The sequence below is a fragment of the Hemiscyllium ocellatum genome, chromosome 1, assembly GCF_020745735.1.
Source record: "Hemiscyllium ocellatum isolate sHemOce1 chromosome 1, sHemOce1.pat.X.cur, whole genome shotgun sequence".
In the NCBI taxonomy this organism is placed as follows: domain Eukaryota; kingdom Metazoa; phylum Chordata; class Chondrichthyes; order Orectolobiformes; family Hemiscylliidae; genus Hemiscyllium; species Hemiscyllium ocellatum.
The window spans coordinates 98,721,305-98,734,271 of record NC_083401.1 but is presented as its reverse complement, the minus strand read 5'-3'; the positions used below and the strand labels follow the sequence as shown (position 1 = coordinate 98,734,271).

General features: G+C 39.5%; 1 protein-coding gene across 1 annotated transcript in view; it reads right to left on the bottom strand.

Annotated features, from left to right (window-relative positions):
- nfxl1 (nuclear transcription factor, X-box binding-like 1) overlaps positions 1–12,967 on the bottom strand; it is a 156,776-nt gene that overhangs the window by 66,924 nt on the left and 76,885 nt on the right. Inside the window, exons 14-15 of the mRNA XM_060830967.1 lie at positions 7,713–7,804; positions 5,243–5,264 (exon numbers count right to left, since the gene is read on the bottom strand). Of these exons, the coding sequence (XP_060686950.1) occupies positions 5,243–5,264; positions 7,713–7,804 (114 nt within the window). The remainder of the gene's footprint in view (positions 1–5,242; positions 5,265–7,712; positions 7,805–12,967) is intronic.

Sequence of the window (12,967 nt, the reverse complement as noted above, 5' to 3'; positions counted from 1 at the left end):
TTCTTTCTTTATTTTTAATGCATCTCGCCTCCACTTCACCCACTAACTTGAAAGAGTCGAAATCTGTCTTTTGGATACATGCAACAAGTGTAAAAATGGCGGTCATCTCATATTTAACATTTTTAAAAACAATAATTTATAGAAACATTGTCCGTTATGACAATTAAATACTTGACCAGTATTTAAAAATAAAAGCCATACTTTAGAATACATTTTGTTTGGCTGAGGGATAGAGCTGAGAGGAATGTTTTAGTCAGTGTTAAGCCACTTTGTCTTGGAGGTGGAGTCATTGAATGTTTTTCAGGTAAATGAGAGTAGATGGGAATACGGAATTCAAAATAGATCAGCCACGATTTGTCTAAGTAACAGAGCATGCTCAAGGATCCACATTACCTACTTCTGCTCTTTTTTTTGTTTGCCCGTCTTTAGATTTTTCTGTGGAATTAACAGAGCGTAAGAAACAAACAAACAATGGTCAACATAGCCAAGATCCTATCAATTCTTTCCCTTTTTTCCATTTGTTCTGACTTCCTTACTAAGCATCCATCCACTTCATGTGGTCGAACAAAATGGATTTGTCTTGCCAAAAAGACTTGCTCCATGTTCTTCTGGTTCACGTCATCACAACCACATTGTTGAAATCCCAACAGGGATCCTTTTCCAGTTATTATGGTTACCCTACCCATGAATATGCTTGACTAAGTCTCCAGCTCAAACCACATGGCTTCCATTTCCAGGGTCCAACTCTCTGGCCTGTATGATTACTTTTCTGACACATGGATTTTGAGCATCTCATTCTTTCCAGCCCTTTTATTTCTCCTTTCAAGCCTTATTGAGAATCAGCCATGATTCATTTGGTAGCATTCTGGCCTCTGAATCACAAGGTTCCTCACTATCACACCAGAGTTTGAACAAAACAAAAAGGTTAATACTCCAGTAGGGTACTGAGGAGGTGCTGCACAGTTGGAGATGTTGCTTTTAGTTTGAACAATCTTCACGTATTTCACTAATGACCTTCTCACCATTAGAAGGTCAGAAGATTTACAAAGATTTTGCAGGGTTGGAGGATTTGAGCTATGGAGAGAGGTTGAACAGGCTGGGGCTGTTTTCTCTGGAATGTCAGAGGCGGAGGGATGACCTTACAGAAGTTTATAAAATCATGAGGGGCATGGATTGGATAAATAGACAAAGTCTTTTTCCGGGGTTGGGGGATTCTAGAACTAGAGGGCATTGTTTTAGGGTGAGAGGGGAGAGATATAAAAGGGACCTAAGGGACAACATTTTCACACAGAGGGGGGTGCATGTGTGGAATGAGCTGTCAGAGAATGTGGTGGAGGCTGGTACAATTGCAGTATTTAAAAGGCATCTGGATGATGGCATATGAATAGGAAGGGCCAAGTGCTGGAAAATGGGACTAGATTAGGTTAGGATATCTGGGTAGCATGGACAAGTTGGGCCAAATTGTCTATTTCCACGCTGTACATCTCTCTGGCTCTATAAGTGGGATGTTCTTGATTGCACAATGTTCAGCATCATTCACTACTTCTCAAATATTGACAAAGTCCATGCCGACAGGCAGCAAGAACTTGTCAGACTTTGGTAAGTTATATATGCACCACGTAAGTGCCACACAATAATCATTTTCAACAGGTGTTAAGGACAAACCAGGAAACTGTAGACTGGTAAGCCTGATGTCGGTGGTGGGCAAGTTGATGGAGAGAATCCTGACGGACAGGATTTATACATACTGGGAAAGGCAAGAACTAATTTGAGATAGTCAACATGGCTGTGTGTGTGGGAAATCATGTCTCACGAACTTGATTGCGTTTTTTGAAGAAGTACGAAGAGGACTGAAGCGGGCAGTGCAGTGGACATGATCTACATGGACTTCAGTAAGGTGCTTGACAAGGCTCCCCATGGGAGACTGGTTAGCAAGGTTAGACCTCATGAAATACAAGGAGAACTAACCATTTGGATACAGAACTGGCTCAAAGGTAGAAGACAGAGGGTGGTAGTGGAGGGTTCTTTTTCAAACTGGAGGCCTGTGACCAGTGGAGTGCCACAAAGATCGGTGTTGAGGTTACCATAGTGTAGAAAAAGAACCGGTCAGCTATACAAATACTGTGGCTACAAGAGAAATATCAGACATTTAGAATTCTGTGCCAAATAACTCTCATCATGTTGCCTAATGCCTATTAACCATCTGGATGTAGGTTTGCTCACGGAGCTGTAAGGTTCATTTCCAGATGTTTCGTGGGCCTGCGCGAGGCTGAGAATTCCCGCTTTCTATGTTTGGGTTTCTTTGGGTTGGTGGTGTCATTTCCCATGGTGACATCATTTCCAAGACCTAGAAATGACATCACCAACTCAAAGAAACTCAAACATATAAATATCAGGAATCATCAGCATTGCTTCGCCTGGAGGCCCACTGGAGATGTTACCTCATAGGGTGACGAAACATCTGGAAATGAATCTTCCAGCTCAGTGAGCAAACCTACATCCAGAACCTCAAATGGAGCAAAAATCTACTCAAAACTCGCTAAGGCCTATCAACCATCTGCAAGGCACAAGTGAGGAGCGTGGTGGAATACTCTCCACTTGCCTGGATGAGTTCTGCCCCAACAACAACCAAAACACTGAGACCATCCAAGATATAGCAGCCCACTTGGCTGGAAGCTCAATTATCATTTTCAATGTTCATTCCCTTCATCACTGATGCACAATGGCCACAGTGTATACCATATCATGACACACACTACAACAACTCATCAAATCTACTTAACACTACCTTCCAAATTTGTAACCATTATCACCCAGAAGAACAAGGGCAATAGATGCATGGGAATGACACCACCTGCAAGCTCTCCTCCAAAATACTATCATGTCTTGAAAATATATCACCATTGCTTCTCATATTGATGGGTGGTTTTGACATGTTGTCTTTTTCCCTAAACAGAGGATTCCCTTTCATGTGGTTGGCCCTCAGCAGTATAAGACCCATTTCCCATAATTCTATCCTCACCTGTTCTCCTCTTCCCCAGAATAATGATAGTGTTCCCCTTGTTCTCAAGTTCCACACCACCAAGCTCTACATTTAAAAATGTCATCCTCCACCACTTCCACCAACTCCAAATGTATTTTCCCCTCCCCACCATTGTAAACATTTCGCGTGGGCTAATTCCTCTGACCCACTGCTCTATCATTCCTAACACTAACTCACCTTCCCATAGCACCTTCCCAGGTGTAATACTTGCCCTTTTATTTCCTCTCTCGTCACGTCCAAGGTCCCATCAGCAGTTTAGTTGTACTTCTTTCAATCTAACTATTATATTCATTTCACACTACAGTCTACTCTATGTTAGGTGATGTAATTCCAATATTTATAAAGAGGCGCATATCATTTCCAAGGAGACATGCACCAGTCAGCCTAAAATAATTGGCAAAAAAAATGGACTTCTAACTAACAAAAATAGAAGTATAGCTAGAATTCAAAAATATAGTCTCGATTATCAGCATGGATCTCAAAGGGGAAACTTTTGTGTGACCAACCATATTAAAATGTTTAATGAGGTTAATGGGGAGAATCGACCATTGCAGGGCAATAAAAGTTTTTTTACATCAATAAAAAACTACAAAATTAGGAAGTAAAGAATGCATTCTTAGGCAACAAATAAAAACATCAGTAATTGTAGATAGCACCCTCTTTGCTAATTAACAGTGTAAAGCAATTAATTTAAGTTTCATCCTTTGGTGATACTTAAGCAACAGTTCCAGTAGATCTCAGTCATCACGAATGCAAAATTTGAACAGGAAAACATGCTTGCCATAGAACTCAAATTAAAATAGACTTAATATTCATTCACATTTTCACAATTACGCTACTCAAACAATGTCAAGGATCTATTAAATGTTGTCTTATTCGAGTTACTCAAACTGGTCTCTCCTCTTGCTTCGAGGTACAATAAAGTGCGCTTTTCAATCTACTTCTCAAATTAAAACATCTGACCGTACCACATCAGAATTTCTGAATGTGCTATTCACCCATAAATTTAGCTACTCTTCTACCAATATTTTCCCCATGTAAACAATGCCTTTTGTTTGCATATAGTTCCATAGTATCAACCATACCGGCACCCCATTCTAAAGGGCCATTCTTTCTCTAAGTGTAGAAAATCAGTTTATCTTGTTGTGTAGCATATCTAAACTCATTGATGTCCATGGCTATTGCCCTTGCATATTTTCCACTCAACAGCAGTATCCTTCCCCTTGCTAACCTCAGGGCAACTTCAGCGTTACTACCGTTGCCTTAACGAAGATTGGCTGAAACATAAACCAGGAAACAATTCTAAGATCCTCCACCTTTAAGGCTTTTCTTTAAAAACTGAACATAATTTTCCACCTCAATCTCAAATGGTCTTAGTCAGAAGTACCACAACACCAGGTTATAGTTAGAGTTTATTTGAAATCACAAGCTTTTGGAGCACAGCCTTTCACAAGGTGTGAAGAAGGGACTGCACCATGAAAGCTTGTGATTTCAAATAAACCTGTTGGCCTATAACTGGTCTCATGTGACTTCTGACTTTGCCCACTGTACCTTCACATCAAATGACCTTGATAAACAGTAAAATCAATAATATGTATTATTGATTAAATAAGCAAAATCATGAAACTAAACACAGGACAAACTGATAAATTGAGGCTAGCAGCAGTAGCTACATTGGGGCATCATAGTCAATAATATAAAGTGTGCTCTCAGCTGAACAAGCGTCCCTTCAGCAGTAATTGTGTTTCATCTTTGCAATGCAAAGTACATAGAATCACGTAACCCACAACATAATTTTGGCCAAAGGTCATTATCAGTTTTAATAAATAGAAAACAATTCAATAATATATTTACTAGAAAGTATTTAAACTTTATGCAACAGCATTTGGAACTTTGCAGATCAATTTATATTGAATGACATCTGGCATCTTTTAAAATACCAATAATGTCCCACTGAAATGAAGGGGAGATTCAAATTAAGACATGAAATACATTCAAAGTTTGTTTTCAACATGAACACTAATTTCTCTCAGTCCTCTGCCTCAGAAATCAGAAAATTGAATCAGTAAGATTAACTGACTTCTGTGAAAATCTGATCTCATCAACGACCAGGCTGCAACAACAGAAAACCACACTGAAATTTGATTGATCAAATGCCTAACTGCATATTTACCATAAATAGTGTGTTTTTGGACTCACCTCATGTTTTCCTAGACAAGCCCTGCAAGAGAAAATAGCAAATTATACCAAAAAGTTAGAAGTCAAACAAAGATGTTAGTAATTGTTTGCATATCTATGAATCGCACATATGAAATAATTGCAAGGAATTATTTGATGACTATGCTTCCGATTATCCAAATGAACCAGAAATAACAGAACAAAGACAAATTGAAAGCCTAGATTATCCACTGCAAACTATTCTCCAAATTCAGATAGATTTTCCCATTGTTTGCGCTCCATAAATTTCAACTTGAAAAGTGTACTACGTGCATCTTATCTCACAGTAAGTCTCATTTGCCAATCACACCTCTCCTGCTGACCTGCATAGGTGCTACATATTTAAAATCATACATCCTATCTTTCTTATCCTTTCTCCTTTACTTCCATATGTCTGTAATAGCCTCCAGTCTTCTCGGTCCAAACACCATTCACTCCAACCTCCTAACTCATTTCATTACTGTCAGAACAATCATCACATTTCCAGTTATGTAACTTCCTGCCCAAACTCCCATTCATCCACCATATTTATTCCTTTAAGATATTCTTTAAAATCCACTTTTACAAGCAAGGTTTAGAACATTTCTTCTTGTACAGTGTTTTGTCAACATCCCTTCAAGTAAGGTGAATCAGCCCATGCAAATTTGAGGTTCCCTGTGTGATTCAAAACATAGATAACATTCACATCTGAAATCACCATGACTATTAATTTTTATCACTGAAATCCAGTTTGCCATTCCCTCAACTTCTCTGCTGACACGTACTTGTGGTTTGAAATTATCAAATTTCAAAATGACCAAAGTCCTTCCGTCTTCAACCTTCCAAGCACCTTGAACTAGTGTACAAATGACCTGTCCAGTGCATATTCGGCCGAAATATTGTCTGCAACTTTGCTGTTATCCTTAAATACTTTAAATTTGATCTTTAGGCTCAGGACTAAAGTGCATATAATCTACCCCAAAATTAATTTATCTCCATCCTCCTTCCTTTATACTTGAAGGGCCAAAACAACCTTTACTTTCTGGGACAACCTACTTCAATCTTTGACTTAGAGTCATTGAGCTGGACAGCATGGAAACAGACCCTTCAGTCCAACTTGTCTATGCCAACCAGATATCTTAAATTGGTCTAGTCCCATTTGCCAGCATTTGGGTCATATCCCTCTAAACCCTTCCTATTCATACACCTATCCAAATGCCTTTTAAATGTTGTAACTGTACTAGCCTCTACCACATCCTCTGGTAGCTCATTCCACACAAAGACCACACTCTGTGTGGAAAAAGCTGCCCCTTAGGTCTCTTTTAAATGTTTCCCCTCTCACCTTAAACCTGTGTGCCCTCTAATTTTTGAGTCTGCTACTCTGGGGAAAAGACTTTGATTCACCTTATGTCCCTCATGATTTTATAAACCTCTAAAATCACCCCTCAGTCTCTAACACTCCAGGGAAAAGAGCCTCAGCCTATTCAGCCTCTCCCTACTGCTTAAACCCTCAGAGCCTGACAACATCTTTCTAAACCTTTTCTGAATCCTTTCAAGTTTCACAACATCCTTCTTCTAGCAGGGAGACCAGAACTGAGCGCAGTATTCCAAAAGTGGCCTAACCAATGTCCTGTTCATTTGGAGCATGACCTCCTAACTCCAATACTCGATGCACTGACCAATAAAGGCAAGTATACCAAACACTGCCTTCACTATCCTGTCTACCTGCATCTCTACTTTCAAGGAATTATCACCCTGCAATCCAAGGCCTCTTTGTTCAGCAACACTATCCAGAACCTTACCCCTTACATGTGTAAGGTCCTGCTCTGATTTGCCTTTCCAAAATGCAGCACCTCACAGTGAAATTTTTGTCTTTGGAAACAATGACAAACATCTTTCAGACATGGATGAGAGTTCTTATTCTAAGCTCAATGCCTATTACCTCTTTTCTACTTTGAAGATAACAAATAAATGCAAATTGTTACTACAGTAAAAGTTAATTGCATCTTTTGACTGACAAAGATTCACATAACAACAGAGGATTTCCCATTAATTACAGTATGTTTAATAAAAATGGTATCACATGCAATGAAGTACCTCGTTTACTGAATTGCCTTTAATAGCAAGAAATGTTGAAAGTGAAAATAATGGAAGCAAAACCTTTGTTTCAGAATATTAATTTAAATGAAATGCCTTCAGAAAAACATCGCTATGCAAGAGCAAGCTTAATGACATCTTAACCACAAAAGCCCTATTTCAGAATACACAAATTACAATCACCAAATAATTGAAAGTTATCGCATTGACCTTAAAAACGAAAAACAAACTACATTTGGAATTTGAAAAATGAACTCTTTTTTGATTAGACAATTTTAAGACACAATGATGTGCTAAGACGCACTGCAAGTATTAGGTTCCAGAATTATCTGAAGTAGTTCAAACGTAAGTTACAAATCTTATTATCAGTACTTACATTGGAATAGGAGTCAGACAAGGTGGGCAGGGTACTGCAGTTCGAATAAAAGTTGGTTCAGAACGTTGCTCCCAGGGTCCTGCAGGTTGGCGCTAATGCATACAAGAGATATGAATAACTGTAATTTTTACTACTAAGTATATAGCTTATAATTAGTTTTAAAAAAGATTGTGCCATTGATATTTTAAAAACTATAAAAGAATACTGGGCAGCACGGTGGCACAGTGGTAAGCACTGCTGCCTCACAGTGCCAGAGACCTGGGTTCAATTCCTGCCTTAGGCAACTGTCTGCGTGCAGTTTGCACCATTCTCCCCGTGTCTGCGTGGGTTTCCTCTGGATGCTCCGGTTTCCTCCCACAGTCCAAAACGCGCAGGTTAGGTGAATTGGCCATGCTAAATTGTCAGTAGTATTAGGTGAAGGGGTAAATGTAGGGGAATGGGTCTGGGTGGGTTGCTCTTCGGAGGGTCAGCGTGGACTTGTTGGGCCGAAGGGCCTGTTTCCACACGAAATAATCTAATCTAATCACTAAGCTTGAACTAGTTTTTTTCAATTTATTTTCTACATTTAATTTGAAATTATGGTGTCACAATAATCTATTTGCAAAACAGAATGTCAATCTGTGCTGTTTGAAGTACAAAATATAATTATTCTTGATGGAAAGATAAATTTAATCCCCTTAGAAAAATAAGATGTTGGTCTTGTTTGCACCTTGCAAATGTCTTGCTTCCATCTACTTACTTTTTTAAACCTTGTCCTTCATACAAGAAAATCAAGTACATGAATGTTACATCCTAATCATAAACATTATATCTTACAAGTACCAACACACTTCTATACTCTCAGTCAGTCATTTGTCTCCTCCAAGTCTAACTAGTAATTGCAATTCAACAATAATTACTTGTATAAAGCCTGAGTGGAGCCAACAAAAATGAGACACTTAATAAATCTAAGTTCTTTTACTCAAAAGATTTTCATTCCCCATTTTGCCTAAGCTCATTCACTTTACCTCATCATGTAGAATTTCTTTCTTTCCCATGCTTCCCTCAAGTGATTATTTGCAAACATGATAAATTGTAAATTAGCTTAGACATAGAAACCAAGCATGAGAATAAAGGTCCACACTCTAACTGGGCAGGTGTTACAACTGGTTTTGTTTTTATTTTATTCATGGGAAGTGTGCCACTGGCTAGGGCAGCATATATTGCCGATCCTTAATTGCCCACAGGGAAGTTAAGAGTCAAACATATTGCTGTGAGACTAGGAGTTACAGGTAAAGCTGACAGATTACCTGCCCTAAAGGACATAAGTGAGCCAGATAGATTTTTACAACAATCAATAGTGGCTACCTGGTTGCTATTTGACTTAAATCTTTTCTTAAAAAGTCTGAACTCAAATTTCACAATTTGCCATTGTGGGCTTCATGAACCCCCAGAACATTAGCCTGGGGCTCTGGATTACAAGGCCGATGATGCTGTCCATATTCCTGGAATCTGCACCATATTTAATAACTTGGATGAAAGAATAAAAAGGATTGCATCCAAGCTTGCTGGTGATAGCAAAATAAGTAACATAGTAAGCAACATAAATGGGAATAGGATATTATAGACGGGCATATTAAATGAGTGACAATTGGAGTTCTGCATGGATATGACCAAAGTAATCATTCTAGATACAGAAAAGGCAAATCAAAGTAGTTTTATAATGACAAGAATCTAGAAAATGTGAAGAAGCAAAGATATTTTAGCACACATCAGCGGAAATAACTAAAAGCTACAGTACAGGTATAAAAAACTAATCAAATGTTGGTTGCTAGTTCAAGTGGAGCTGGAGTGTAAAATGGAGAGAGGTATATTCCAACTGCATAAAGCTCTGGTTAGATCCTGACTAGAGCAATAAGTTTCATTTAGTTTGCGGCATGATAGGTAACAAAACAGATCACGATTGAAGGGGTTGCAGCATAAATTCACTAGAACATTAGGGACTCAATTAAATCATAAATGTAGATTTGATAAACGCTTTGTTTCTCCTTGCAAAGAGAGAACTGGTTTGTGACCCAATGTAGGTGTTTCAAAGAGTAAAAAGATTCACTATGATACAAAGAACACATTTCCTCTCATTGGGGAGATCTTGACCAAAAGCTTAAGCTGCCCCCCCCTCCCCGCCGCCGCCAATAGTCAGAGGGAAAGAGAAAAACAAATTTGTAAGGAGATCTCAATTATCTGTAAGAATAATAGGGTGTTATGGTAAGGGATTTTAACTTTCCACACATAGATTGGGACTGCCACAGTGTTAAGGGTTTAGATAGATCATCGAACATTACAGCACAATTCAAGCCCTTCAGCCCTCGATGTTGCACCGACCTTGAAACCAGCCTAAAGCCCATCGAACCTACACTATTCCATGATCGTCCATATATTTATCCAATGACTATTTAAATGTCCTTTAAGTTGCCGAGTCTACTACTGTTGCAGACAGGGCATTCCACACCCTTATTACTCTGAGTAAAGAATCTACCTCTGACATCTGTCCTATATCTATCACTCCTCAATCTAAAACTATGTCCCCTCATGCTAGCCATCACCATCGAGGAAAACAGCTCTCACTGTCCACCCTATCTTATCCTCTGATCATTTTGTATATCTCAATTAAGTCACCTCTTAACTTTCTTCTCTCAAATGAAAAACAGCCTCAAGTCTCTCAGTTTTTCATCATAAGACCATCATCCTGATAAATCTCTTCTGCACACTTTCCTATGTTTCCACGTCCTTCCTATAACGCGATGAACAGCACTGTACGCCGTACTCCATGTGTGGCGGCATAAGAGTTTTGTACAACTACAAGGTGATCGCATGGCTGAAACTCAATAAAAGCTAACACACTTTACGCCTTCTTAACAACCCTATCAACCTGGATGGCATCTTTCAGGGATCTATGCACATGGACAGAGATCCCTCTGCTCATCCACACTACCGAGAATCTTACCATTAACCCAGTATCCTCTATTCTTTTTACTCTGTCCAAAGTGAATCACCTCACACTTTTCCACATTAAACTCCATTTGCCACCTCTCAGCCCAGCTCTGCAGCTTATCAATGTCTCTCAGTAAGCTGCAACATCCGTCCGCACTGCCCACAACTCCACTGACTTTATGGTCATCTGCAAATTTACTAACCCATCCTTCTATGTCCTCATTTAGGTCATTTATAAAAATGACCAACAGCAGTGGCCCCAAGACAGATCCTTGCGGTGCACCACTAGTAACTGAACTCCAGGATGAACATTTCCCATCAATCACACCCTCAACAGATGGAGAGGAATTTGTTAAATGTGTACAAGAACATTTTCTGATTCAGTATGAGGATGTACCAACCACAGAAGGTGCAAAACTTGACCTAAACTTGAGAAATAAGACAGGGCAGGTGTCTGAGGTATCTGTGGGAAGGTAATTGCCGAGATATTTGTATCATCGATAGTCACAGGTGAGGTGCCAGAAGACTGGAGGTTGGCTAGCGTGGTACCACTATTTAAGAAAGGTGGTAAGGAAAAGCCAGGGAACTGTAGACCAGTAAGCTTGGCATCCGTGATGGGCAAGTTGTTGGAGGGAATCCTAAGGGACAGAGTGCACATGTATTTGGAAAGCTAAGAACTGATTAGGGATAGTCGACATGGCTTTGTGCGTGGGAAATCATGTCTCACTAACTCGATTAAGTTTTTTGAAGAAACAAAGAGTATTGATGAGGATAGAGGTGTACATGATCTATGTGGACTTCAGTAAAGCATTGGATAATGTTCCTCATGGTAGACTGGTTAGCAAGGTTAGATCCCATGGAATAAAGGGAGAACTAGCCATTTGGATACAGAACCAGCTCAAAGGTAGAAGACAAAGTGTGGTGATGGAGGGTTGCTTTTCAGACTGCGAACCAGTGGTGTGCCACAAGGATCAGTGCTGGGTACACTGCTTTTCACCATTTATATAAATTATTTGGATGTGAACATAGCAGGTATAGTTAGTAGGCGTGCAGATGACACCAAAATTGGCAGTGCAGTGGACAACGAAGAAGGTTACATCAGAGTACAATGGGATCTTGATCAGATGGGCCAATGGGCTGAGAAGTGGCAAATGGAGTTTAATTTAGATAAATGTGCTGCACTTTGGAAAGGCAAATTAAAGCAGGACTTATACACTTAATAGAAAGGTCCTGGGGAATGTTGCTGAACAAAGAGACCTTGAAGTGTTAGTTCACAGTTCCTTGAAAGTGGAATTGCTGGGAGATAGGATAGCAAAGGAAGTGTTTGTTACACTTTCCTTTATTGATCAGAGTATTGAGTATAGGAGTTGGGAGGTATTGTTGTGGCTTACAGGACATTAGTTAGGCCACTGTTGAAATATTGTGCGCAATTCTGGTCTCCCTCCTATTGGAAAGATGTTGAAATTTGAAAGGGTTCAGAAAAGATTTACAAGGATGTTGCCAGGGTTGGAGGATTTGAGCTATAGGGAGAGGTTGAGTAGCCTGGGGCTGATTTCCCTGAAGCGTCGGAGGTTGAGAGGTGACCTTATAGAGGTTTATAAACTCATGAGAGGCATGGATAGGATAAATAGACAAAGTCTTTTCCCTGGAGTGGGGGAGTCCAGAACTAGAGGGCATAGGTTTAGGGCGAGGGGGGAAACATTTAAAAGGGACCTAACGGACAATGTTTTGATGCAAAGGGTGGTGCGTGTATGGAATGAGCTGCCAGATGAAATAGTGGAGGTTGGTACAATCACACCATTTAAAAGGCATCTGGATAGGTATATGAATAAGATAGATTTAGAGGGATTTGGGCCAAGTGCTGGCAAATGGGACTAGATTAATTTAGGACATCTGGTCAGCATGGATAAGTTGGATGGAAGGGTCTGTTTCCATGCTGTACATCCTTATAACTATAATATAACTAATTTATTTTCTCCAGTTTCTTGCATTGTCTTATTTTTAACATAATCTATGACCATTTACAGTCATAGAGATGTACAGCACGGAAACAGACCATGACCAGATTGCTCAGTCAATTTAAACTAAAACTGAAACTGAAACTGATATCTACTTATTTAATATCAAGGAATGTCAGTCAATAGTGGGCAAATGGAGTTGAGATACAGATGTGCATGCTCTAATTGAATGGCAGAGCAAATTGTATGGTTTTCCATCCTACTCTCACGTAGCACTCTTTCAAAAGTCAGTTGGATGGCAGAATGTAGAAGAATGTATTTGATAAA